This window comes from Suncus etruscus, chromosome 13 (genome assembly GCF_024139225.1).
Source record: "Suncus etruscus isolate mSunEtr1 chromosome 13, mSunEtr1.pri.cur, whole genome shotgun sequence".
Classification (NCBI taxonomy): Eukaryota; Metazoa; Chordata; class Mammalia; order Eulipotyphla; family Soricidae; genus Suncus; species Suncus etruscus.
In genome coordinates, this window is record NC_064860.1 from 99,373,187 (window position 1) to 99,400,244 (window position 27,058).

The following is a 27,058-nucleotide window of genomic DNA, read 5'->3' on the forward strand; positions in this document are numbered from 1 at the left end:
GTAACTCTTCCACCCCTGAGTCTTGCATGCTGAACCAGACAAGTTTTGAAGTCAGAGGAAATTAGAGGGTTACTACTAAGAGGTTATGCTCAGGATCAGGCCCCAGACTCAGCTCAGAGTCTGACTAGGGCATGAGAACTGTGACCTTGAGAGTTCGGCCTGGGCACATGTGTGATCACTGAACACAGAAGCACAGTAATACACAGTGTCTAAGGAACCCTGGCCCTGGGCTTCAAGCATTTATCTCCACAAAGTGATTCTACACTCTGGAACTAGAGATGCTGGCACTTCATGCAATGGGCATGAGCTTGAGATCAAGGATGGGTTGGTATGTCGGGACTGGCTTCCCCCCGAATGGCCCCAAGACTCTCAGCAAGTGTGGTGCCCATTCTTCACTGGATCTTGGGGGCAAGATCAGAGAGGTCACCCTCCTTCACCGAACTGTTTGGTACGTGGTAACATTCCTCAGCCCAACAGAGCAAAGCCCAGAAAATACTGCTGGGGGAAGTCCATTCAGACTGTCTCCCCGACAGCACCAAGAAGGATGTGAACGAGGCATAGGTGCTCCTGAGACCTTTCATGGGTCAAGGAATCTCCCGCAGCTACAGGAGGACAGAACTCACTGAGCATCATCAGCTAGTACTGTCCTCCACCAGTTCTATAGCTAGAACTTAACCTCATCCCTTACAGGCCAGGCCCCAGCAAGACACAGCTACAGGGATCTCCTTTCTTCACTGGACCCTGTCTATGCTGTGTGACCACCAAAGCTTAGTCACCCCCCAAGACCCCAGTGCCCACCCAAAAACTCTGAAGTGTGCTCTCAGGGGTGGCCAGCGAGGTCACTCTCAGGATGTAGTTGGGAGAAGCGGCCAAGGGTCCAGATGGGGAAGACATTTCTATAGTTTGTGTAGCTGATGGCACAGGACTTGTTGAAGACTCCAGGGATGTTCTCCTGAAAATACACAGGGAAATACACAAAGGATCTACCAGGCAAGGCTTCCCTGAAGTTGGACTCTGACTGGAGGGTTGGCTGATGAGAGCATGAAAAGCACTAGTTGGTATCTCCCCAACACTGCCCGGCTTTGGATCCCTGGGTACCCAGCTAACTCTCCAGTCTGTATCCCTGGCCTCGTAAAGCACCAGTGTCAGTTACAGGGAAGGTTAACCTCTCAGCACCTGATGAACCCCAGTGCTGAGTGAGAGTCTATCAGCCTCTGGGCTGCTCCCCATCCAGCATCCCCACCCTACCCCAGTTAGTGTTTCATGTGCAAAGAGCAAGAACTACTTGAGACCTCAAGACAATGCCTTCACAGGTATGCTTCTTTCTTTTTTTTTTTTTTTTTTTTGTTTTTGGTTTTTGGGTCACACCTGGCAGCTCAGCTCAGGGGTTACTCCTGGCTCCATGCTCAGAAATCGCTCCTGGCAGGCTCAGGGGACCATATGGAATGCCGGGATTCGAACCACCGGCCTTCTGCATGAAAGGCAAATGCCTTACCTCCATGCTATCTCTCCGGCCACAGGTATGCTTTTAATACATAACACTTGCCTCTAATCCGAAAGCTGAAACCTTCCCTCAATTCTCAGTGAGTAACTTGGGGGCAGGTAAAGGCACAGAAGTGCCCTGACATACCTGGGGCCAGTCGCCATTGGAGCGCTGCTTGCTAAGCAGACACCTGATTCCTCTCTCAAGGGCTGCTACATCAGGATGCCTGTTGGGAAAGAGGCGTGAGGACACCTGCCACAGTATGTAAGACAGATTCTGACTAGTCAGCCCTACATCCTCAGACTCGCACGGTCAAGCCCGGGACAATGAGGGCAAAGACTGATGACTCATGAGATAAAACCAACCCAGCTGGAGCAGTCAGCACTGCTATCTGCAGCATCACTAACATCAGAACCCTGGGAAGTGGAAGACACTGCAAGGAGAAGACAAAGAGAGACCATCTGCACTCCATGATGAAGTGCCCCATACCATCCACTGGTACTCAGGGTCTTGTGGACAGAAGCCAAAGTAAGCCCCTCACTTCCTGGGAATGGCAGAGACAGAAGAAGAACCAAGTGCTCAATGATGGGAGGCAGAAGAGAACCAAGGGTCCCCAGACACTGCTGTTCCTGCTCATCCTCCAGCATGGCTTTAAGGGAGCTGTAGGATTTCAATGGCCCCAAGCCCATGAGAGCAGTATAAACAGAGTGGGTGGGTGTGTTAGCACATCTTATGTATATAAACACATCTGTGTTAGCACATCTGTGTTCATAAGCACCAGTGCTTGCCACATGTCCACACATGACTTCCCGTACCAGTTGAGTTCAGTACTATCTGCAGACGGCTGCACAGCAGCCTCTCCCCAGAGCCCATTTCCCTGGTATCACTGGCAACCACGCCTCCTCTTGGAGGCATGAGTGTGCTGGGCTGCCCCTTCCATCCTGGCCTCCTCCTCAGGGGCCGCAGGTCTCAGTACCAACCTGGCAGCCATTAACCCCATTAGGGCCCAGCAGGTGTTATGGACCTGGGACCCACTGCTCTGTACATAGCGACGCTGCTCACAGGACTCGAAGTCCTCCCCCCAGCCGCCATCTGCCATCTGTTTGGACAGCAGAAAGTCACAAGCCCGGGTGACTTCTGCACAGGCCACCCTGTAGAAAACAAACACAAGACAGTCACTGGGGACACGCCTGAATTTCTTCCTGCACTGGGCCTCTTTGGAGTCGTGGTGATTTGTGGGGGTCTGCCCTCCAGTCCCAGGGAGCATCGGAAATGAAGCGGACAGAGGAAGCCACCTCCACGTGGCCTACTACTCTCCTACTCACAGTGCCTGCTAGGAAGAGAACTCATAGACCCACACAGCCTCACCAACATGATGGGCTCATGGAAGCTAACAGTGTTCGCTGATATCTGAAGAGAGGTCCAGGGCTGCTCAAGCTTGCCTGATCAAGCACAAGTGCTCCTAAAACTACCTCCGGCTCCCACCAGCAGAACAAAACTAAGGGAGGTGTCCAGAGACAATTTAGACCTAAGGCCTCCTCCTTATCCTCAAACACTGTGAATGGAACTCAGGAAGGCTAGGGACCCTAGAGCTCCTCTCCTCTGCACAATGCAGGCAAGAGCAGGGAGCTACTTCACAGCCAAGCATCTGTAATACAGATGCCTGCCAAGACAGGACCCAAAACCTTCTTCCTAAAGAAAAAAAAAAACAACTTCTGGCCGGGCGGTGGCGCTAAAGGTAAGGTGCCTGCCTTGCCTGCGCTAGCCTTGGACGGACCTCGGTTCGATCCCCCGGTGTCCCATATGGTCCCCCAAGCCAGGAGCAACTTCTGAGCACATAGCCAGGAGTAATCCCTGAGCGTTACCGGGTGTGGCCCAAAAACCAAAACAAACAAACAAACAAAAAAACAACTTCTTCCTTTCTACTTGGAATACCCATCTTGTTTCACTGTTGAAAAAATATCAAGTCTCCCACAAAACCTAACACCACAGGGAGAAGCAAATTCAAAAGAATGGCTGGCTAGAGGCCTAAGTTCAGTTTGGCTGCATCACTTACCCATCATGATAGACCTGCCCCATGCAGGCAAATGCTTCCAGTCCAAACCAGGTGCCATAGGTGAAACAGACTCCCCAGGATCTGGAGGCAACAAAGAGAGAGACTAAAATCTCCATTTGCCAGAATGCTACGGTAATTTTTAAAGAAAAATCTCCCATGGCACCAGAGTGATAGTAGAGTGTATAGGGTGTTTGCTTTGCACAGCCAACGAGGTTCAATTCTTGGCATTCCATAGAGACCTTCAAGCACTGCCAGGAGTAACTCCTAAGCATCGCTGGGTGTTGCCTAACACCCCCCCCCCAAAATAAAAAGGAAAAACGGGAAAAGTTCCCATGGCCTTCGGCAAACTGTCCAGCTCCAGCACCTCTGGCTTTAGACCAAATGAGATACACAGTACACACAGTAGAACAGCTCCTCCTTCAGGAACTGCCCGGCAAGGTAGATTCAAATGAGGATGGGTAATCACAAACATCACTGAAAGTTCCTATCTGGCCAAAGGCATCTGCCTTTAGCAGCTTGCCACACGGCAACCAGCACTGTGAGGTCCAACATGTGAAACAAAAGCGAGGCTCCTGTAGAGTGGCTGACAGTGTGTTTCCATTGACTCTAATGTGGTACAGGCTGTACTGAACACACCGAGCCAGATCTCCCACCCCACACATACCTGCACCTCGGGACCACTCACCCTTCCCAGGAGCCATCAGCCCTCTGTATCTTCCCACAGTATGATAGGCCCTGCTTGATGGTGTCCCTGGAACACAAGAGGGGAAATGGTGAAAGGTAAAACTTCTGGGACGAAATGCTCTCACAAAGTCCATAATAAAACTGTATCAGAAACACAGGTCTGAGTAAACCATACAAAAGGAAATTTAAAAATATCAAAAGTGATGGGACCAGGCCCGGAGAGATAGCACAGCGGTGTTTGCCTTGCAAGCAGCCGATCCAGGACCAAAGGTGGTTGGTTCAAATCCCGGTGTCCTATATGTATGGTCCCCCGTGCTTGCCAGGAACTATTTCTAAGCAGACAGCCAGGAGTAACCCCTGAGCACCGCTGGGTGTGGCCCAAAAAAAAAAAAAAAAGTGATGGGACCATAGAGAGAATACAGGGTTTAAGATGTTTGCCTTCGGGGTCAGAGCAGAGGCACAAAGAAGTATGGTGTCTGCTTTGCTGGTGTTAGCCTAGGACAGACCGCGGTTCAATCCCCCAGCGTATCATATGGTCCCCCAAGTCAGGAGCGATTTCTGAGCGCATAGCCAAGAATAACCCCTGAACTTCTCCGGGTGTGGCCCCAAAAAATAAAAGTTTGCCTTCATGTAACTGCTCCCAGTTTAATCCCTAGCACACATACGGTTCCCTGAGCATCATCAGGAGTGATTCTGGGGCACAGAGCCAGGAGTAAGTCCTGGACACAACCAGCTGTGGCCCCCAAACCAATCAATAAATAGATTAATTCAAAATTAGAGAGAAGGGGCCGGAGAGATAGCACAGCGGTAGGGCGTTTGCCTTAGACACTGAAGGACGGTGGTTCAAATCTCGGCATCCCATATGGTCCCCTGAGCCTGCCAGGAGTAACCCCTGAGCGCTGCTGGGTGTGACCCAAAAACCAAAAAAAAAAGAAAAAAAAAAAACAGTATGTCACCTATTTGGGGCCGGAGAGATAGCATGGAGGTAAGGCATTTGCCTTGCAATCAAAGGTCGGTGGTTTAAATCCCAGCATCCCATATGGTCCCCCGAGCCTGCAAGGAGCTATTTCTGAGCATAGAGCCAGGAGTAGCCTCTGAGCGCTGCCGGGTGTGACCCGAAAACCAAACAAAAAATTAGAGAGAAGGACGAAGGATATCGCTCAAAGGGCCGGAGTACAGGACTCACATGCACAAAGTCCTGAACTGAATCCCTGAGGACTGAGCCCCAAGGCCTGCCTGCACAACTGGATAACTGCTGCCCAGAAGGGCCACTAAAGCCACAGGGAAGGGAGGTCCTGCCTCAAAATATCAGAGTAGGATAGAAAGATTGAACAAAGCTTAAGGTGCTTGCCTGGCATATGGCCAACTGGATCCTTGGCACCATCAGAACAACCCCAAAGCACAGAGCCAGAGGGAATTGTGAGCATCACCAGTAATAACTTTTATTTCCCAAACTAAATTTACTTTTATTTTTATTTTTATTTAAAATTTGTTTTTGTTTTTGGGCCACAACCGGTGGTGCTCAGAGTTACTCCTGGCTCTGTGCTCAGAATTGCTCCTGACAGTCTTGGGGGACCATGTTGGAAATTGAGGATAGAACTCGGTCCATCCCGGGTAAGCCACGTGCAAGGCAAATGCCCTACCACTGTGCTATCACTCTGGCCCTCAGTAAATCTGAAAACAGAAATCCTAAAGCAAAGAACCAAGATCAAGCATGACTAGAAAGAAAACCCACAGAAACTGAAATAATGTCTGCCACTTTTAGTCCTCAATTCCCAAGATTGTAGTACTAGAATACCTATGGTATTCTAGTGAAATAGAATGAAATAGTGAAAGGCGAAAAGCACAAACACACACGACTAGCAATAAAGAGCAATATGCTCAGGGCCAGAGTATGTGCTTCCTTGGCTCAAATGGTTCCCCCAAGCATTACCAGGAACAACTTCGAAGCAAATGTCCATGAACTATCACTTAACGCTGCCAGGTAAGACCCAAATATAAAGGCTAAATGTTTTCATTTAAAATAAATAGCAGCTAGGAGCCGAAGCGGTGCTGCAAGCGGTAAGGCGTCTACCTTACCCGTGCTAGCCTAGGACAGACCGAGGTTCGATCCCCTGGCTAGCCTAGGACAGACCACGGTTCGATCCCCCGGCATATCATATGGTCCCCCAAGCCAGGAGCAATTTCTGAGCTCATAGCCAGGAATAACCCTCGAGTGTCACTGGGTGTGGTCCAAAAATAAACAAACAAATAGAAACAAAAAATTAAAATAAACAGCACCATAATTTTATAAGGTGTTTCTTCCTTGCATGTGGTCCACCCAGGTTCAATCCCTGGCACTCCATCTGGTCCCTAAGACCGCCATGAGTGCCACCCCACCATCTCCTTATACCCTTCAAGAGTGCCAACTCTTCCCAGAAAAGAAATTTCAAGCCTATATTTTTATAAAAAGATTCTCCTAAATTATCAAGAATATTTATCCTAGTAAAGAGAAAAGGAAAGGAACACCTCTTAGTTCATTCTAGGGATCCAATATAAACTTTTCAGGAAACCATCAAGTGTGAGACATCTCAGTCACAGATCCAAAATCTAAATATTGAGAAACTAAATACAGAGAAAAACTGATCACATGTGAAGGCCACTCCTGATATTTCAGGCATTTTGACCTTACATAATCTATATATAATAATCAATTATAACATTAACAGAACGAGGGCCCGGAGAGATAGCACAGCAGTGTTTGCCTTGCAAGCAGCCGATCCAGGACCTAAGGTGGTTGGTTCGAATTCCGGTGTTCCATATGGTCCCCCATGCCTACCAGGAGCTATTTCTGAGCAGACAGCTAGGAGTAACCCCTGAGCATCACTGGGTGTGGCCCAAAAACAAAACAAAACAAAACAAAAACATTAACAGAACGAGGAGATAAAAGACACACATTATCTTATTAGACAGAAATGTCATTTCCTAAGATTCAACTTTTTTCCAGAGAGAAAAACAACATATCAAATTCAGAAAAGGAGTGTGCTATCTGAACAAGGAAAGTTACCAAAACCTTTCAACACATAATTTTTATTTATTTGTTTTTGGTTTTGGGGCCACATCCATAATTGATCAGGAATTACTCTTAGCTCTGCACTCAGGGATAACTCCTGGCAAGGCTTGGATACCATATAGGATGCCAGTGATTGAGCCCAAGTTGACCATGTAAAAATCAAGCACCCTAACTGCTATACTATTGCTCTGGTCCTCAACATATAATTTATTGGGGCCGGAGAGATAGCATAGCGGTGTTTGCCTTGCAAGCAGCCGACCCAGGACCTAAGGTGGTTGGTTTGAATCCCGGCATTCCATATGGTCCCCCTTGCCTGCCAGGAGCTATTTCTGAGCAGACAGCCAGGAGTAACCCCTGAGCATCACCAGGTGTGGCCCAAAAACCAAAAAAAAAAAAAAAAAACAAAAAAAAACATATAATTTATTGGTGAGGAGGGCCACCATACACATGGTAATGTGCCAGGGTTACTCCTGGTGATGCTAGGGGACTGTTACACTATACCTTATTATATCCAAAACAAAAAATATCCCTGGTTTCACCCAAAACAAAAATCATCATCCCCGGATTTACCCCTAGAGATTGTCTTACTTGTAAACTTAAGCTGGACTGGCTCAGGATAACCTAAGTTATCTGTCTTTACTCCCCCACCTGGGGGGTGGTCTCTATACTCAATAAAGAGGACAGTTCTATGCTCAGAAATCGCTCCTGGCAGGCTCAAGGGACCGTATGGGATGCCGGGATTCAAAACACCGCCAAACGCCTTACCTCCATGCTATTTCTCTGGCCCAAGAGGACAGTTCTTGGCAAGCAACTCATGCATAATACAAGATACTAAGGTGCCAGACTACCTGTGTTTCACCCTCAGCCTGGTTTGAATTATTCATGCGCAGTCCTGCTTCAGATCATTCACCTGGGGTTGGAAATACAGCACTTGAGGTGATTTTACTGGGGACGATATGACCCAGTAATACGGGATTGAACCTGGGTTGGTCACATACAAGAGAAACACTCTACCCACTGTATTACCCCTCCAGCCCCTCAACATTTAATTCTCTCTCTTTTTTTTAAGATTTTGGGTCATGAGGGGCCGGAGAGATAGCACAGCGGCATTTGCCTTGCAAGCAGCCGACCCAGGACCTAAGGTGGTTGTTTCAAATCCCGGTGTCCCATATGGTCCCCCGTGCCTGCCAGGAGCTATTTCTGAGCAGACAGCCAGGAGTAACCCCTGAGCACCACTGGGTGTGGCCCAAAAACCAAAAAAAAAAAAATAAATTTTTTTTTGGGTCATACTTAGCAGTGTTCAAGGGTTATTCCAGGCTCTGTGCTCAGAAATCGCCCCTGGCAAGTTTGGGGGACATATGGAATGCTGGGAATCGAACCAGAGTCCATCCTGAGTTGATCACCTGCAATGCAAATGCCCTACAGCTGTTATCTCTCCGGCATTCAACATTTAATTTTGAATAAAAAAAAAAATGTTACAAAAAGTCCTCCTTTAAAATCAAGAAACATGACAAATATGCCACTATTACAACTTCTGCTATACAGAATACTGGATGTGTCAGTCAGGACAGTAAAAAAAAAAAAAGAAAAGAAAAGAAAAGCAACTACAGGGTTTATTTATATTCAATTATTTATTTTGGTTTTGGAGCCACATCCAGCAATGCTCAGAGATTACTCCTAGCTCTGTACTCAGGAACTACTCGTGGCTATGCTCAGGGACCCATATGGGTTGCTAAGGACAGAATCCAAGTTGGCTGCATGCAAGACAAGTGCCCTATCATTTACTATCATTCCAGCCCAAGGCCTATGAGCTTAAAGTAAAAATATGCCATTTGTAAGTACAAGTCTACAGAGAAAACCCATGGAAGAGTAATAGTGTTCCTTTGCTGAGGCCATCCTCACCTGATCTCCTCAGCTCTGTGATCTGGAAACTGAGAGTGGAAAAGCGTCAGTGCCTGCATCACAGCCGAGGTACATTCCACATATGTGTAGTCTATCATGATGTCTCCTGGGAAAGGTAAAGAAGATGACAGGGGCATACACCTCAAACATCCAACTTGAGAACTGGAGCAATAGCACAATGGGGAGGGTGCTTGCTTGCCTTGCATGTGGCCAACCTGGGTTTGATCCCCAGCACCCCATATGGTCCCCCAAGCCCTATCAGTAGTAACCCAAGAGCATTCCTGGGTGTGGCCCAAAAATAAAACAAAAATACCAAATTGCCAATTCAGGCCAAACCACTACAAAAGCCTGGGGACCTCCAGGGGATACTGCCAGAACCTAGAATTGGGCAAGAATCGCCAGGTGGCAGGGCAGCACCTGTATTTGTAGGGTCACCTAAGGTTCGTCTGTGCTGCAGGACAGTTGAATGGCAAGAAGAGGGAGGAAGGGGCACTCACTGGAAACAAGGGGCACACATAGCAGAGAGCTTCACCCATCCCAAAGAGCACAGTGCTAATGTGACTGACAGCTCCTAGAGATCCCTGGCGCATAGAGAAGACATAGAGAAGACACATGGAAAGGGGTCCCACCAACACTTCCTTCCCTGCCCGGAGACATCAGCTTTGTGGGAAGCACTCAGGAGACAGGTACCTCCCCAAGAGCCATCCCTAGCCTGTCACAGGTATAAAGTCTAATCCCTCCACAGACTTCTAAAGAAGAGTCACAGCTCCCCCCACCCCAAGGACTAGCCCCATCTCTCTGAGATATGGAGGAGCAGAGCCCTCAGTGCTGAGGGAGGTTCCTGATAAGCTCGCCTGCATCTCCCAGGCCCTGCTGGCACCACTCCCATGAACAAAGCTGAGGCATGGGTGAATCTGCCTCAGTCTCAGAGCCCCTGGTCTGTGTGCCACAATGCAGGGTGATCACTAACCAAAGACCTCTGAGGGGTTCAGCAGCTCCAGCAAGATGCCCCCACGCTTGGTCTCATAGGTGGCAAATCCTCCATTGGAATTTCTCAATTTCAGCAACTAAAACCAGAGAAAAGGGGTTCTAAGAAGTCACTCACAGACAGACGGGGCCCACAAGTTTCCAAAAAGCTTTCTAGAAGGTTAGGGGCTTTCCAAGGTTAGGGACTAATGGAGCAGGAACGGGCAACCAGTGTTCCTGTTAAGTACCAAAGTGTCCTGTATCAACCATAACTGGAGCAATGTAGGGACACCCCACCCCAACACACAGGTGTCTGTCAGTTTACAAACAGGTCATGTAAACTGCGCCTCTCTACTGTTAAAGCTGCACAAGATTCAAATGTGCTAAGAGGACTTGACAGGACTTTTCCCCCCTTCAAGCTCTCCACAAGTATGGGGCTGCCCCTCCCTGGAAAAGCCCTGACTTTGAGGTCAATGCCAGAGTCTGTGCCACTACCCTCGCCCTTTGCACAAAAGCCATCAGAGGAAGTGCCCTGGGTCCACAGGGCTGGCCCTGAGGGGAATGGAAGATGAAGTCACTATTTTCAACAGCAAAGGGGCTCAGGCTTCAGGGAGGCCTCACCACAGCAACAGCGTCAAAGAGTCGTTCTCGGGGGATATGCTTGGTGATAAAGGAACACTTTTCTTGAAGGAGAAGAACAGCCTTCAAGGCCTCAGCTGTGCAGTCGGAAACAATCCAGCCACAATCTACAGTGCTGAAGGAGAAGCCACCCTGCAAAGTGTAGGCTCTGTGACCAGTCCCTTCTTCACCCAGATCATGATGAAGGGGGGTCATAGTCCTACTCCCCCAGGGTCCCTGCTCCCTACCTCCTTTCCCCAGGGGTGACAGCCTGCTCTCATCACTGTCTTTTGACAGCTCACTAACTTCTGCTATAGGAGACAGCCTAGGTACACACTGCTGGTGGGCCAGCCTCTCGCATACTCTCTCCAGTTACTCACACCCACAGGAAATCCTCCGTACTCTGTTGTCTGAAAGGTCTCACAAGTACAAGCGTGTACATGGCATGTGACATGATACCACGAGGAACGAACTACCTCATTCTCAGTTCGAGACAGCCAGGGGTATCAGTGGAACCCCATGCTATGTTTCAGTAGGAACAGAAAGCCCCAGGATACCAGGATGAGCCCTCCCTCAAAGGCCAGGACCAGGGAACCAGGCTGCCATCCCCGAGATCAGGGAGGTGTGACATGGGGAACAATGGGTTGAAGCAGAGGGGGTCATGGTTACCTTACACATCTGTCGGTAGTACTTCTGGTAGTCAGGAAAGTTGTCTGGATTCTGGGCAACAGTGAGAGCATGAGTGGCGAGCAGAGAGTGGAACCAGTCACCAATACAAACAGTAGGGCAGGGCATGGAGACAGTAAGATGTATGAGGCCTAGCACTGCTCTCTGTTAACCACCGGGGACTTCACCAATTGTCCATTGCTGGAGAATAGAGCCCTGAGCTAGAGAGAGAGTGGGGTAGCACATGGGGGAAGAGCTGTCAAAAGAACGATGCTCAGCCTCACCTGTGAGATCCGGAGAAATTCATGCGCCTTTTCCAAACAGGACGACAATTCAGGCCTATGTTCTGCACTGGCCTGAAGTGAAGTAAAGGAGAGACTGAGTCCCTATCAATAACTGGCACAGGACTCTGATATCAGGCAACAGTGACACCCTCCTGGCACCACTGAGAATCAGAGGCACATGCAGCTAAGTCTCAAGCGTTTGGGTTCCTACTGATCATTCAGAAAAGTCACGACAAAAGAAGAAGTGGACAGTGGGACAGTCGCATCACAATCTGTCTCGGCCAGGGCCAGTATCTGAAAGGCCCACAGGTCAGCAAAGGCAGACCTTATCCAACCCAGACCTCTCCATCATTCCCACTGTATAAAATAGGCTCTTTTTCCCTGGAGAACATCACAAGGACCATCTATGAAAAATCAAATGTTTGAGAAAAACCTAGAGCCCTTGCTCTTGCTTCTAGATGTCCTTGATGCCCCATGTGCTCAAGAACAACCCTCAGCATCCTGCCTCAGAAGTCTCCATGTCGGTTCACCCCGGACCTCCCAAGGAAGGTCACCACCTCACTGGCACGCTGGCAAAGGCACAGGGCCCTGGTGAACAAAAGGAGGGCCCACAGGAGCCCCATCCACACACACGAAGGCAGCTGGAGGATGAAGGGCAAGGACACAAAGTCACATACCTCCAGTAGTGCCTGAATTGCAAATGAAGTGTCCCAGATCTGTGAGCCGTTGGTGCCCTGCACATCAAGAACAGGCATTACAACAGCAGCCATCACATCCTCCCACCTACACAAGCACCCAGGTCCAAGACACAGTTGCAGACAGAAAAGGCATTTGGGGCTCCCACGAGCTTCTGCAGAGCTGGTGTCCAGCTGATGCCTGAATCTAGGCTATAGTCTCTGTACATTCCTCCAAGCTCACAAGATCTAGAAGGGGAGAGGGGGAGAGGCACTCTCCTGCCTTACAGGGGCACAACAGGACTCTCTCTGGGCACTTCTAGGGCTTGAACTGCCACCACCTGGACTTCAACACCCACCCATTACCCAAAGAGAACCTCAACCCCCACGACAGTGATGCCAAGGAATACCCCACTTAGGAGTATGTTTGGAGGTGATGGAGCCTAGCAGAGGCTTCAGCAGGGCTGGGAAGGTACTTCTCAAATCCTACCCTAGGGAGTCAAGCTCACTAGGCAACATTTGCACCAGAATGCCAGTAGTCTAAGCTCAGAGACAATCAGGACAGTGACGGCAGCACTAGGGCCAGAAGAGACCTAGCAACAGCTGTCAGCCAGGGAGGCCCAGGTGTAAGAAGAGGACACCAACGAGGAAAACCACTGGTCAAAACAAAAACTCAAGCTGGATCAAGCTGCAAATTTGAACTAATTACTAATTTGCAAGAAAAAAACAGAAAACAAACAAACAAAAAAGCAGGGCACAGAGGAAGTGATGGTAGGTTGAGAACACAGACCAATCACCAGCAAAGCTCCACAAGTTGCACGGCTGAATTGGATGTTGTTGTTGCTGCTCTAGCAGTGCCCACAGTCTAAAGACACAGAATTTTCTAAGACTCAAAATGCCTCCAAAGCTGGAGGTACTAAGGAATAAAAGAGGATGGAGAGCCCAGAACAGGAGACATCACACCTCTGCACTTTGTATTTTGAAAATCTTTTTACCAAAAACTGGCAGAGTGGCAGTCAGTCAGTTGGGAATGGATACTGACTCCCTGACAAAGTCTCCAACGGCACCTCTGGGCACTTCATGCCTGTGTGATTAGTCATTCCTAGAGTCCCACATTGCTCCATGGCTAGTTACAATGACAAACCTGGGGCCAGAGCTATGTACAGCAGGGAGGGCATTTGCCTTGCATGTGGCCAAACCAGGTTCAATCCTTGGCTCCCTGAGCACTACCAAGAGTAATTCCTGAGTGCAGAGCTCGTATTATCTCCTGAGCACTGTTGGGTGTGGCCCAACTACAAAACAAAAACAACAAACATGGAATTTAGCTAAGCTGTGTAATACATGAAAGAGTGATGCAGTGAGGGCTCCCATGGAAGTAGGGTCCAGGGAGGCAGTCTGTTAACTCTTTAGGTAGGGCAGCTCGTAGATGCTCAGAGATCCTCAAGTCACGGGCTCTTTCTGTCTGATGCCCTCTGCTCACCCGTGTCAGCCGGGATTCTCCTGTGAAGCTAGCAGCCCAGAGATGTCACTGTGGCTCTTCTATTAGGCACCTCTGAACTATTCTTTCAACAGCCTCACAGGGTGGCCGCAGGCTCTCAGCCCTCCCACAACCCTCCCAGGCTTGTTGCATGGCTGCTAAATGGTAGACACCCAGGAAGTCCCTCAGGTGGGACTCAGGTGACTCCCACATATTAGCTAAACATGCTTCAAGAGTCATTTTCATGTCTCCACACACCCACAGGGCAGGAGTTGCTGCTAATGAAACAAGAGCCACCCTGTTGTTCTTACCTGCATTTTCATGCCATCGAGGCCCATCCTGTGAGGAGAAGAGTTCAGGTCAGGGAGTAGAAGAGAAAGAGCCAGAAGTCAGAGCACAAAACTGGGAGAGTTGCACAGCAGACTCTGGCAGAACTATTTGCTCTCCTGGCCACAGGACAGAGGCCCCAGGCAGCTGGAGGTGCCACCACAGACTCTAGAAAGAGCTCCCCTGCACACAATCCAAGACTAAAGCAGCTCTCTCTGGAATGTCAACAAGACCTTCCAGATATTCAATAAGCTTCCCCTGCCTAACCATGGGCATCTTAGTTCTACCTTTTGGAACCTTCCACAGTTTCTGCCCTGTTTCCTGTCCCGTTTCCACAAATCCTGAATCTCCTGGTTCTATGTTACTCCAGACCCTCGGCACCCTCCAGCACCTTCTCTGAGACACTGACATTGGGGGAGGGGGTCATAACACCTGCGCCTACATTGGGCATCGTCCCAGTGTCCTTGAGGACACAGCATGTCTGTCAGGACCAAGCCTGAAAGCCACAATCCAAGCAGTTCCCTGTCACACTCACCAGAGGTAGTCAGGAATCCTGGAAACGTGCTCCTGGAAAGCAGAGGAGGATGGCCCATCCACATACCAGCGCACAAGCATGTTGATGGTTTTTGAGATCTGTGGGAGACACGGCCCAGTCACCACTCTTTTTTTTTCTTTTGGTTTTTGGGTCACACCGGCAGTGCTCAGGGGTTACTCCTGGCTCTATGCTCAGAAATCACTCCTGGCAGGCTCGGGGATTTGAACCATGGACCTTCTGCATGAAAGGCAAACGCCCTACCTCCATGCTATCTCTCCGCCCCTCCCCCCAGTCACCACTCTTAACTGAGGCTTAGCACAACCTCATTTTCATCAAGCCCTGAGTGCAACACCGAGGAAATGGGTCCACAAGGGAAATGGTCTCCAAAGGAGTCAAGATAGCTTCAAGGTGCTATGGAGAAGGAATGAGCACCGCAGCAGGGAGGAGGCAGGGAAGCTTCCTGTCAGAGGCAACATAAACTGAGCCCACTATGAGGGTAAAAAAAGTCTGGGAGTACCAAGTACATGTGGGTGTGGGTGTGACCTGTCCTGAGTTGCCCTAGTTAACTCAGGGGACAAAGGAAAGAGAAGATGAACTAGTGGGTACTGGAGAGATTAAGACAAGACCTACATGGTAAGAACCACTTGCTCAAAACGTTATGGGCTCTCATAAGTCCAGATCTAATTAAAACATATTTCCAGGAGCTGGAGCAAAAGTACACTGGGTAGGGCAGTTGCCTTGCATGCAATTGATCTGGGTTCAATCCCTGGCAAAGGTCCCCCAAGCACCACCAGGAGCAATCCCAGAACAAAGAACCAGGAGAAAGCCTTAAGTACCACTGGGTATGTGTTATTCCTCCCCAACTTCCCGTCTATCTCACCTAGATGGTGAGACCCTCCCACAACTGGGAGGGGTCTGTGGTTGATAACTGAGGGTTGCCTGGGAGAGGGGAGAAGAAGATGCTGCAAGGGGAGAGAGGAGACATAGGAGGGACTCAGGGCAGCTGATGGAGGCTGCTGAATAAAGCTTAGCTTAGAAGCCAAACGTGGCTGGATAAATAAAGCTGGATTTCTCCCGAAACTTTATCTGATAGCTTGTGGATCATTTCTTCGCCGTCACCCTGCACCTACAGACTTGCAGGCCCAAGGGGCTACAAGAGCTGGGCTGGGCCGAGAAAGGCCTCACCGGTATTCAACCATCCACCACACTAGGACTCAATAATTAATAATTAATACAACAGGTATGGTCCTTTTATCAAACAAACATAAAATATTATTTCCAATTTCAGTTAAACATAATTAAGTCGAACCAGGTATGCCACTGATTTTTTTCAGCCTTTTTTACATCTGCTGATAGGATTGATCTGCAAATGAGCGGCTGGAAACCAGTGCTATCTGAAGAATTAAATCAAAGACCACTAACTTTAAAAAGAAAGCAGTAGGGCCCGGAGAGATAGCACAGCGGTGTTTGCCTTGCAAGCAGCCGATCCAGGACCAAAGGTGGTTGGTTCGAATCCCGGTGTCCCATATGGTCCCCTGAGCCTGCCAGGAACTATTTCTGAGCAGACAGCCAGGAGTAACCCCTGAGCACCGCCGGGTGTGACCCAAAAAACCAAAAAAAAAAAAAAAAAAAGCAGTAGGCGGGAGAAAAAAAAAAGAAAGAAAGAAAGCAGCTTGCTCCACTGGGATCACTGTGTTCTTATCTGCTGAAGTTTGAGTGTGGGATTCAATGACACGGTAGCAATTGGGCTTGTCTAGAGAACTGTACACAGTTCAGAGTTCACACTCTAGGACCGGGGGCTCTCAACAACTCTGTCTTCTGCACCTCCAACCATGTGGCTAGGAGTAGCTCTCTACCCTGATTTGGCCTCATGTTCACACTGGCCCTTACCAGACCCCATAGTCTCAAAGCCAGTGACAGGAGGAGCAGAATGAAACTAGCATCGCAGGACTCTGAGCACCAGCACAGGAGGCAGGCTTTACTGGGTGTGGATGAGAAGGTCAACAGAGAGAAAGGAAAATCTCAGGAGGTAGTCTTAAGAGAAAGCTTCCAGTTTTGGGTAAGGTCGAGGAGAGAAGAGAAGGCCAAGCACCAAGGTCAGGAACATTCATCAAGGCTGAGTTACTGTAAGATTAAGAGAATCGGGTACCAAATAAAGAGCTTCCAGGCTAGAGTGGGAAAACCCTTAGTCTAGTTCCAGAGAGGACCTCTTGGCCTGGCCTGATACCCTCATGCAGCACTGACCGGCCCGATGCTGATGCACTTGGTGAAGCGATCGTCAGCTGCGATGTGGTCATACAGCTTCTCGATGGCCCGCTGCCGCAGGCTTGTGCTGTGATGGCTCTCATAGAAGTTGAGGAGGCCTGAGAAAGTGAAAGCATCAGTGGCTACTGGGAAGGGCCCCAACAGTAGATGCCCACATGGGGCAGTGGTGGGTGCCTCTTTTCTTCCCCTTCCTACTTACCTCTTTCTCTGCCTAGACCTAGGCAGCACCCCCACACTGCTCTTCCATGTGGCCATGCCACCCATCAGAGTGCTCCCCAATATCCCTGCTTCCCAACTGTCCCTGGAACAGGGTGGAGGATACTTTTGGGGAGAGCGGTCTACTCGAGCTGCTTCCTGGCTTTTTTTTTTTTTTTTTTTTTGGTTTTTGGGTCACACCCGGCGGTGCTCAGGGGTTACTCCTGGCTATCTGCTCAGAAATAGCTCCTGGCAGGCACGGGGGACCATATGGGACACCGGGATTTGAACCAACCACCTTTGGTCCTGGATTGGCTGCTTGCAAGGCAAATGCCACTGTGCTATCTCTCCGGGCCCTGCTTCCTGGCTTTGACCCTACCCCGACTCCAGAATCAGTGGAGGAATGAGCAAGGGGACAGATGTTCCACATTTGGCACCCCATGCCAGCTGACAGGGTCTGCCTATTCTCATCACTTCAGCTCTGTCTTCAGCTCTCCATAAGAACCTGGCCCTGGGTGAGGACAGGTCTGCTGGACGTGAGGAGCACATGGCCATTCACCAGGCCCCAAGAACAGGCACTTCTTATAGAGCAGGGTCACCCCATTTTCCCTCACTCTGCAAAGACCAGCCACTCTCAGGAGATACTCACTGTATACCACATGGAGCAGCCAGCTGTGGGGTGTGTACAGGTCATCAGGGGACACACTGTTCCTGTGTTCTGACCAGTTGATGCTGGCGTAGTCCTCCACGTAGAGCTCCTAAGGGCACAGTGCTCAGCAGGGGGAGGGGGCTAGAGGGAGGCTTGTAGATCTTTTCCCTCTGCCCTGCCTAAGGGCTTGTCCTAACCAACAGCCTCCCAAATGCCACCTCAGGACCAGCTTCTAGGGACACATTGGGATCCCCAATGTGCATTCAGGAGGGTTAGGCTCAATGGTTACCTCAGATCCAGAAATCAGTTCCAGGAGACCTCACCTGGCGAAGGCTCTGAACTAATGGGTCCACTTCAGCACTCAGCCGAGTAGCATAGCAGTAGCTCATGGGCAGGTAGACCTGCCGGCAATGGCACCAGAGTGTAGAAGGGTGTGCAGGCGCCCAGTCAGGAAACAACCTGAGGGGAAGGGCACTTCACAGCCATGCTGCTGGGGATGGGAGGTCAGACCCCTGGGGGCCTGCCAACTCCTACCCCAGATGCAGTACCCTAAACCAGGGGGTTTGACCTCAACATGTAGGCTTTCTCAATGTTGACAAACACCACCATAAAAGAAATGTGCTCATGAAGTGAGAGATCTATGGAAATATTCTGTTCCGTGGTTTTCAACCCTGAGCACCACAGATTAGTGCAGAGAACTGCTCTTCTCGACTCTCTGAAACCATTCCTGAAACTTTCATCTCCATAATAAGTATCTTTAGGGCCCTCGAATTTATTTATTTATTTATTTATTCATTCATTTATTTATTTTTGGGTTTTGGGTCACACCCAGCAGCACTCAGTGGTTACTTCTGGCTCTACGCTCAGAAATCACTCCTGGCAGGCTCGGGGGACCATATGGGATGCCGGGATTCAAACCACTGTCCTCCTGCATGCAAGGCAAATGTCTTACCTGCACGCTATTTCTCCAGCCCCAGCCCCTCGGATCTTTATGAGTCTTTGATCTTTATTTCCACTGGCATATTTCAGAGATACCTGTTTCTCCCAAGGCCACTGTGACTTTTCTACTTTCCTTGTGATCCCCCTATCCAGTGTGTTCAGAGTACCCCCTTCCTATTCCTAAACCCTTGCCGGGCAAATGCCTTCCGGCCACTACCACCCCCAGCTGCTTCACTTCCTTAACAGGACTTTCTACATCTTAATCAACTACAGAAGATCGAGCATACCACATTTCTGGAAACAGAGTGTTGAGGCCTTCCCAGCTGTAAACATTTAGGATAGCCAGCCAGAATTTTCCCCAAGAGGGGATAAAAACAGCACCGCCTGCAAGAGAGAACACGACATTTCATCCATAGGCTGGAGATATTGCTACATGCACCAGGTCTTAGGTTTGATCTCTAGCACCACACAAATACCACATCACCTGCTTCTAACGAAAAGATGGGCTGGAATAATAGCACAGTGGTAGGGCATTTGCCTTACACATGGCTGACCTGAGATGGACCTAGGTTCGATCACCATCATCCCATATGGTCCCCCGAACCTGTCAGAAGCAATTTCTGAGCACAGAGCCCAGAGTCACCCCTGAACACTGCCAGGTGTGGCCCCGAAACCAAATAAACGAGAGATGGGCCTCTAGAAAATAATGTGTGCCTCTACCTGCATGAACTAAGGCAGGCTGTACAGTTTATACCTTTCTTATGAAGAAGGTTCCGGGCTCGTACCATGTAAGAATTATCAGGCCCAATGCCCAGAATTCTCAGAGCCACATAGTTCAACGCAGTCCCAAACACCGTAGACTTGTCCTCAATGTGCCTACCAAAGCAAATGGGGTGAAAATGACACCTTTCATTATTTCTAAGAAATAAAGCAGTGCTTTGTTTCTTTCAGAAATTTATTTCAAAAATTTCCTGAAATAATCAAGAATGTGAAAACAGATTTACATAACATACAGAACACCCACAACAGTCATTCTCCAGGAAGACTTTATGCATCTTTCACTGCCTATATATATATATATATATATATATATATATATATATATAAAGTACTGCCTATAGGACCTTCCTGACTCCTATGCCCATTTCTTCTTCCTGAAATCAACTATACCAGACCCAAGTACTAAGACTTGATCATCACTAAGCAGACAGAGAACAAACTCTCTAAGCAAATTATTAGGGCAAGCCAAGACCTGTGCTTGTCCTAAGAAATTTCAATGTTGGGGCCAGAGAGATAGCACAGCACAGTAGGGTGTTTGTCTAGCACGCAGCCAATCCAGGACAGATGGTGATTCAAATCCCAGCATCCTATATGGTCCCCCGTGCCAGCCAAGAGCGATTTCTGAGTGCAGATCCAGGAGTAACCCCTGAGCACCGCTGGGTGTGACCCAACCCCCCCCCCCAAAAGAAATTTTAATGTTGCCAAAATGTGCTAAGACCCCAACAGCTCTGAAGTCTCAAATTCTAGAGGGCCACAACTCCATTGAGAATGTGAATAAAGGCTGCATTATGGGCCCGGAGTGATAACATGGAGGTAAGGCGTTTGTTTGGCTTTCATGCAGAAGGTCGGCGGTTCGAATCCCAGCATCCCATATGGTCCCCTGAGCCTGCCAGGAGCGACTTCTGAGCTTAGAGCCAGGAGTAGCCCCAGAGCACTGCTGGATGTGACCCAAAAAAAAAAAACAAAACAAAACAAAACAAACAAACAAAAAGGCTGCATTATATTCCTAGTATTTTAAAATGGCAGCTAGTGGTGACAAAAGGCCTTAGCTTTGGTCGGGCCACTAATCTAAAAATATCAAAACCACATCCATAGTGGGCAGCTGACCCCTACCAGAATGAGCCATACACAGAAAGACAGGCTGAACTCAAGGAGGTGGAAGCTTTACTTGCTACAACCCCTGATGCGAGACTGGATTTATTTAGCCTCACTAAAAACAGCAGTGATTTTCACTATGAAGCACTGTTTCAAAAGACTCTCAATGAGTGCTGAAATTCCCAACACAATCTGTGGAACTGAACCCAGAAAGTCAACTGCTATTCATGCGGAGTTTCTCATGGAAATGGGGACCAATCTACAGGCAGGCTTTCAGATCCTCCTCCCAGATCCCCCAGAGCTTCCCAGATTCACAATGGAGATATGTCTACCATGGGAGGTGCATTTCCCATGTAAGAATGCACACACAGAGTGACTTGGGATCAGCAAACTCACAGGCCCCAGCCGCCATCAGGTAGTTGCACTGAGCGCAGGTACCGCACCATCTCTTCTTTGTATCCAGCTGGCAAAGGGATACGTGCCACATGGCATGTGATCAAGAGGCCTGTGTGCAGAAAAAATGTTTTTCCCTGGGAGCATGCACCCAGGACTACTAAACCTAAGCCCTTGCCTCCAAAGGGGAAAAAAAGTCCCTTGTCTTGCTCCCAAGGATAGGTCTATGAGTCCCTGGATAGAAAAAAAAAAATGTGATTATCTAGGAGACAGCAAAAGTTAAAGCCAAAGATCAGAACCTGATAAATTTCTAGGGCTTTTTCTACTTAACGTGTGACCTAAAGTAAGTGTGCTTCATTTCCCCCATCTGTTCAATGGGGCTCTTTACAATAAGTACCATAGAAAATATTTTCAGGGGCCGGGAAGGTGGCGCTAGAGGTAAGGTGTCTGCCTTACAAGCGCTAGCCAAGGAACGGACCGCGGTTCGATCCCCCGGCGTCCCATATGGTCCTCCCAAGCCAGGGGCGATTTCTGAGCACATAGCCAGGAGTAACCCCTGAGCGTCAAACGGGAGTGGCCCAAAAACCAAAAAAAGAAAAAAGAAAAAAAAAATATTTTCAACATTAAAGGTGAACTCTTTGCAAACATATTGCAATCTGTTCAAAGTTGCATCAGGGGCCAGAATGATAGCTCAGCGGTAGAGAGTTTGCCTTGCATGTGGCCAATCCAGGACCGACCCTGGTTCAATCCCTGGCATACCATCTAATCCCCTAAGCCTGCCAGGAGTGACTTCTGAGTACAGAGCCAGGAGTGCCGCTGGGTGTGATCCAAAACCACCAAAAAACCCTAATAATCAAAGTTGCATCAGGCTTTACTAGGGATTTGATCCAATCCTGATAAAGGCAATTTGGATGAATACATGGCCAGACAAACCTAAGAAAAGTTTTTGAAGTGAAAGGCAATAAAAGGATAGAAGAATTTAATCTACAAGTCAGTTACTAACAAAGTAACAAAATAAAACACCTCTATCAATAAGAATTTTCATAAAGGCTGGAGAAATATTCTAGTGGGCAAGGGGCTTGCATTGTATTCAACCAACCTGGGTTTGGTCACCAGCACCACCTAAGGCCACCCAAGTCCTGTTACCACTGATCATAGAACCAGGATTAATACCTGAGCACCACTTGGTGTGGCCACAAAAGCAAAAGGAAATTTTATTTTTACAGAAACATAGTTACATTAGCTCAAACTGTACAATGGTATGTTTGAGTGCTCAAACTACATGATTACAAAGATCTTTCTGTTTAAGTTCACAGGAGGGAAATTCCAATTTACAAGACAGGGCATTTATTTAGGAAGACATTCCCAATATACAATACAGTTTTATCTAGCTGAATCAGTTCACTCCTCAGAAGCCCCCACTTTATCCTACAACTCACCACCCTGATCCTGACCTGAGTTCATGAACTCATCTTAAAACTAGCCCATAGATGGGGCCGGAGAAATAGCATGGAGATAAGGCGTTTGCCTTTCATAGAAGGTCATTGGTTCAAACCCCGGCATCCCATATGGTCCCCTGTGATTTCTGAGCTTCTGAGCGTGGAGCCAGGAGTAACCCCTGAGCACTACCAGGTGTGACTCAAAAACCAAAACCAAACCAAAACAAAACAAAACAAAAAACTAGCCCACAGAGAATCCACAGAACCTTATCACTAGCACCCACTCCCTCTGGCTTCTTATGCTCAACACACACACACACACACACACACACACACACACACACACACACACACGCACACACACACACACGCACACACACACACGCACGCACGCACGCACGTGCGCGTGCGCACACACGCATACTCACTCCCATACAGCGGAGGGACTGTTATAGCTTTACTCCAGTTATATAAGCTATAAGTTATAAGCTCAGTTATAGCTTTACTCCAGCGCCATCAGCAGCAGGACAAAACTGAGATACGTGGCAGTTCTCGCCAGCCATTTTCTGCATGAGCTCCTAGTTTCAGCTGTACACTCATTCATGTCACATTCCCCAAGACCTGAACAAGACCAGGACCCAAAGGACTGCCAGGTGGCCTCGCTCTCAGGTGTTCCTACCTGGCAGGAGGAAGAGTGGTCCTCCATAATCGCCGGCCCAGTGCCCGTCCTCAGCCTGCAGTTCTTTGTAAAACATCATCCCATTGAAGGCACCATCCCAGGCTGTATGGGCTTTGGGCAGGTCCTTGAAGTAACTCTTCTGCAAAGGACAAAAGAGATGAAAACTAGGGCCAGAGCGATAGGGGTTCAATCCCCGGCATCCCATGTGATCCCCGAGCCTGCCAAGAGCGATTTCTGAGCGCAGAGCCAGGAGTAATCCAGGAGCATCACCAGGTGTGGCCAAGAAACCGAGAGAGAAAGAGAAAGAGAGAGAGAGAGAGACAGACAGACAGACAGACAGACAGACAGACAGAGACAGAGACACACAGAGAGATGAAAGCTAGTGGTTTTCTGTCACAATCCAAGCCAAATCAATCAGAATTACTTAAGTTCCTGAGGTTTCCAACAAATACCATTTCAGCAAAGTCAAGAATGGCTTTGTATTCTCAGCGTTGCTTTTTCAAGTCACCTACTTACAAACTTTTTTACAACTTCTCCATGAAAAAAAAAAAAAGTAATGATAATAAGAAAAAAAAAACAAGACTGAGAGATAGGACAGCAATTAAAGCACTTGATTTGCAAGTGGCCAACCCAGGTTCAGTCTCCAGCATCCCACACAGTCTGATCCTCAGCCCACCATCCCAGCTAGACTGGTTCAAACCAATCTGGCAACTCTGGGGACTTCTTCAGAAAACGGGTGGCAGGTTCCCCTTTCTGCCTGCAGCTGCAGCCACACCTGACACCCTCCACAGAGAATGGTCCAGCTCTACGACTGAAGCTTATCAAATGGCCGAGCCACCAAACAGTTCCAGATCTATAGAGCCTGGATCATTCAGGGCGGGCAACATCATCTCGAAATTTCATAGTCTTGTCAGTCCGGAAAACCTGATGGTTTCATAGAAGAGTATCAAGCTCCAATGAGTCTACACAAGAACACAGGGGCTGAACTAGCACCCATCAGTCCGGTAAATCCTGACAGCGACTGTAGTTCACACCATCAAGATCTATCATTGAGACCTAACGAGAGTGATAGCACAGCGGCAGGTAGGGCGTTTGCCTTGCACGCAGCCGACCCAGGCCGGACCCGGGTCTGATCCCTGCATCCCACAGGGTCCTCCTCCGAGCCTGCCAGGAGCGCTTTCCGAGAGCCTCGAGGTGTGGCCCAAAATGCAACACGAAACGACCGCCACCAACCCAGTGGACTTTTGCTGATCTGAATGTCGACGCCTCCGTGTGTGCCTGCCAAGGGGCAGGCTGGGCTGCCGAGGCCCAAGCGGCTTTCCCCCGGGCGCCCCTCGCCCCTCGCCCCCGGCCCGGGCCACGTACGGCGTCCAGCCCCAGCGAGTGGGCCTCCAGCGCCGTCTGCTCGCGCTCGGCCGCCTCGTCCTCCCGCAGGTAGGTCCACGTCTGGCGGCCCACCTCGCAGCGCAGGCGCCAGCGGCCCAGGTCGGTGGCGGGCGGCGTGGGCCAGGGGCCCCCTCGGCGGCGCAGGCACCTGGCGGGGGCGGGCGGAGGGTCAGGGGCTCCCGGGGCCCGGTCCCACGGCCCGCCCGCCCCCGCCCTCGGCCCCGAGCGGGGACGCCCACCCCCGCCCTCGCGGCTGGCTCTCCTCTGCCCCTTCTCTCCTCTTCTCTCTTCTTTCTCTCCCCTCCTCCGTCTCTCCTTTTCTTCTCATTCTGTCTCTTTTCTCCCTCCTCTCCTTTCCTACCCTCCATCTGCTCTCTTTCTCTCCCCTCCTTCCTCTCTTCTCCTCTCTCTTCTCTCTCCTGTCTTTTTATCTCCTCTCTTGTCTTTCCTCTCCTACTCTCTCTCCTCTGTCCTCTTTGTCTGTCTCTCTTCTCTTTCTTCTCTCCCTCCTCTCCTACTCTCTTCTCCTACCCTCTCTCTCTCCTCTCCCCTCCTTTCTCTCTTCTCTGTCTCTCTTCTCTCTCCTACGCTGTCTTTTTATCTCCTCTCGTCTTCTCTTCTTTCTCTCCTCTCTTCTGTCTCTCCTTTTCTCTCTTCTCATTCTCTCTTTTTCTCCCTCCTCTCCTTTCCTACCCTCTCTCTGCTCTTTCTCTCTTCTCCTTTCTGTCTCTCTTCTCTCTCTTACTGTCTTTATCTCCTCTCTTGTCTTTCCTCTCCTACTCAGTCTCTCCCCTCTTCTTTCTTCTCTCCCTCCTCTCCTACTCTTCTTCTTTCTCTTTCCTTACTGTCTCCTCTCTTCTCTCTCCTTTTCTTTCTGTCTTCTCATTCTGTCTCTTTTCTCCCTCCCCTTCCTTCCTACCCTCTATCTGCTCTCTCTTTCTCTCCTCTCTCTCTTCTCTCTCCTACTGTCTTTTTATCTCCTCTCTTGTCTTTCCTCTTCTACTCTTCCTCTCTGTCTTCTTTCTCCTCTCGTCTGTCTCTCCTCTTCTCTTTCTTCTCTCCCTCCTCTCCTACTCTCTCCTCTCTCCTTTTCTTTCTCTTCTCATTCTGTCTCTTTTCTCCCTCCTCTCCTTTCCTACCCTCTCTCTCTGCTCTCTCCTGTCCGCTCCTTTCTCTCTTCTCTCTCCTACTCCGTCTTTTTATCTCCTCTCCCCTCTTCTTTCTCCTCCCTTCTCTCGTCTTCTCTCTTTTTTCTCTCCTCTCCTACTCTCTCTTCTGTCTCTCTCCTTTTCTTTCTCTCTTCTCCTCATTCTGTCTCTTTTCTCCCTCCTCTCTTTCCTACCCTCTCTCTGTGTTTTCTCTCCTCTCCCCCCTTTCTTCTCCTCTCTGTCTCTCTCCCCTCTTCTTTCTTCTCTCCCTCCTCTCCTGCTCTCTTCCTCTTTCCTTACTGTCTCTCCTCTTTCTTTTCTCATTCTGTCTCTCCTCTCCTCCTGTCTCCTGTCTCTCTCTCCCCTGTCTCTGTCTGTCTGTCTCGCTCGCTCGCTCGCTGTCCCCCCGACGCACGTGCCGTCCGTCATCCCGCCGGCTGCCCAGAGTCTGACGGGCCGAGTCGGGCCGAGCTCGCGCCCGAGTCGCCCAGCCAGCGGAAGCCGGATGAGCCGATTCTCCCGCAGCCAATCAGAGCGCCGCGAGGGCGGGCTCGGGAGCACGCGAAGCCACGCCATTGGCCGAGCGCGCAACAGCCCAGCGGCGGGGCGGGGCGGGGCCCGCGGGGCGCGGCGGCCGGGGTGGGCGTCCGTCCTGGCCCCCCGGAGCTGGGCGCGCCGCGCTCTCCGTCCTGCGGAGGCGCCGGGGACCCACCTGGGGGCCCCGAGGCCGGCCCGGAAGACCCCGCGCCGCGCGCCGAGGCCTCGGGGCCGCGGAGCCAGGCGGGGGCACGCCCCTGGCACCACCTCAGGCCGGCGAGGACTGTCCGGCAGGCGTCGCCGGGTGCGGCCCGTATTTCAGAAGAAAAAGAGAAAGGCGCAAAGGATTCGGCTTCTCGGGCTTTTCATTGAAGACTGATTGATTGATTGATCGATCGATTGGTCCTTGGCCACTCCTGGCTCTGCACTCACATCGGCCCTGGCAGGCTGGGGGACCGACCCTAAGGGACGCCGGGAATGGACAGGGCTTGGCCCTGTCCGAGCGAGCCTGCTAGCCGCGCACCCCTAAACCACTACTTGCACTCGCACCCATCAGGGGAAATGGCCTCCAGCAGCTCCGCCGAGGACACTTTCTGGTGAGGCGGCTGAGTTTGTCGCTCGCTCGGGGCTCTCGGGCCGGCCCCAGGCGTGCTCAGGGGCCTTTCGGTGCAGGATGGAACTTGGATGATGATCACTGAGCCAAGTCTCGAATTCCAAGTTTTGAGTTTTGATATTTTTACTGGATTAAGAAATCGCTTTTTTTTAATATCTAAGAGATTGATAAGATAGCTGTAAAATCCATATGAACATTCAGAGAGGAATTTCCCAG

General features: G+C 49.8%; 1 protein-coding gene across 1 annotated transcript; it reads right to left on the reverse strand.

The window, feature by feature from the left end:
- Positions 1 to 290: 290 nt before the first annotated feature.
- Positions 291 to 26,158, reverse strand: LSS (lanosterol synthase). The gene is made up of 22 exons (XM_049785463.1): positions 26,108 to 26,158; positions 24,524 to 24,692; positions 23,159 to 23,297; positions 21,044 to 21,152; positions 19,527 to 19,648; positions 19,060 to 19,156; positions 18,157 to 18,292; positions 17,834 to 17,942; positions 16,969 to 17,087; positions 14,725 to 14,822; positions 14,174 to 14,201; positions 12,389 to 12,445; positions 11,712 to 11,783; positions 11,431 to 11,481; positions 10,765 to 10,914; positions 10,148 to 10,244; positions 9,178 to 9,283; positions 4,225 to 4,290; positions 3,540 to 3,620; positions 2,464 to 2,634; positions 1,631 to 1,709; positions 291 to 952 (listed from the first exon to the last, which is right to left on the reverse strand). Exons 1-22 carry the CDS (start codon positions 26,119 to 26,121, stop codon positions 821 to 823), a joined length of 2,202 nt encoding a protein of 733 aa, XP_049641420.1. The 5' UTR covers positions 26,122 to 26,158; the 3' UTR covers positions 291 to 820.
- Between the last annotated feature and the right edge of the window lie 900 nt (positions 26,159 to 27,058).

What these genes read in the sequence shown, in the direction of transcription:
- LSS (XM_049785463.1), bottom strand. An exon ending in TCGATGGCATGAAAATGCAG is followed by an intron (nt 12,446 to 14,173) that starts GTAAGAACAACA and finishes CTTGATGTGCAG; the next exon opens with GGCACCAACGGCTCACAGAT. An exon ending in AATTTCTCCGGATCTCACAG is followed by an intron (nt 11,482 to 11,711) that starts GTGAGGCTGAGC and finishes ACTGTTGCCCAG; the next exon opens with AATCCAGACAACTTTCCTGA.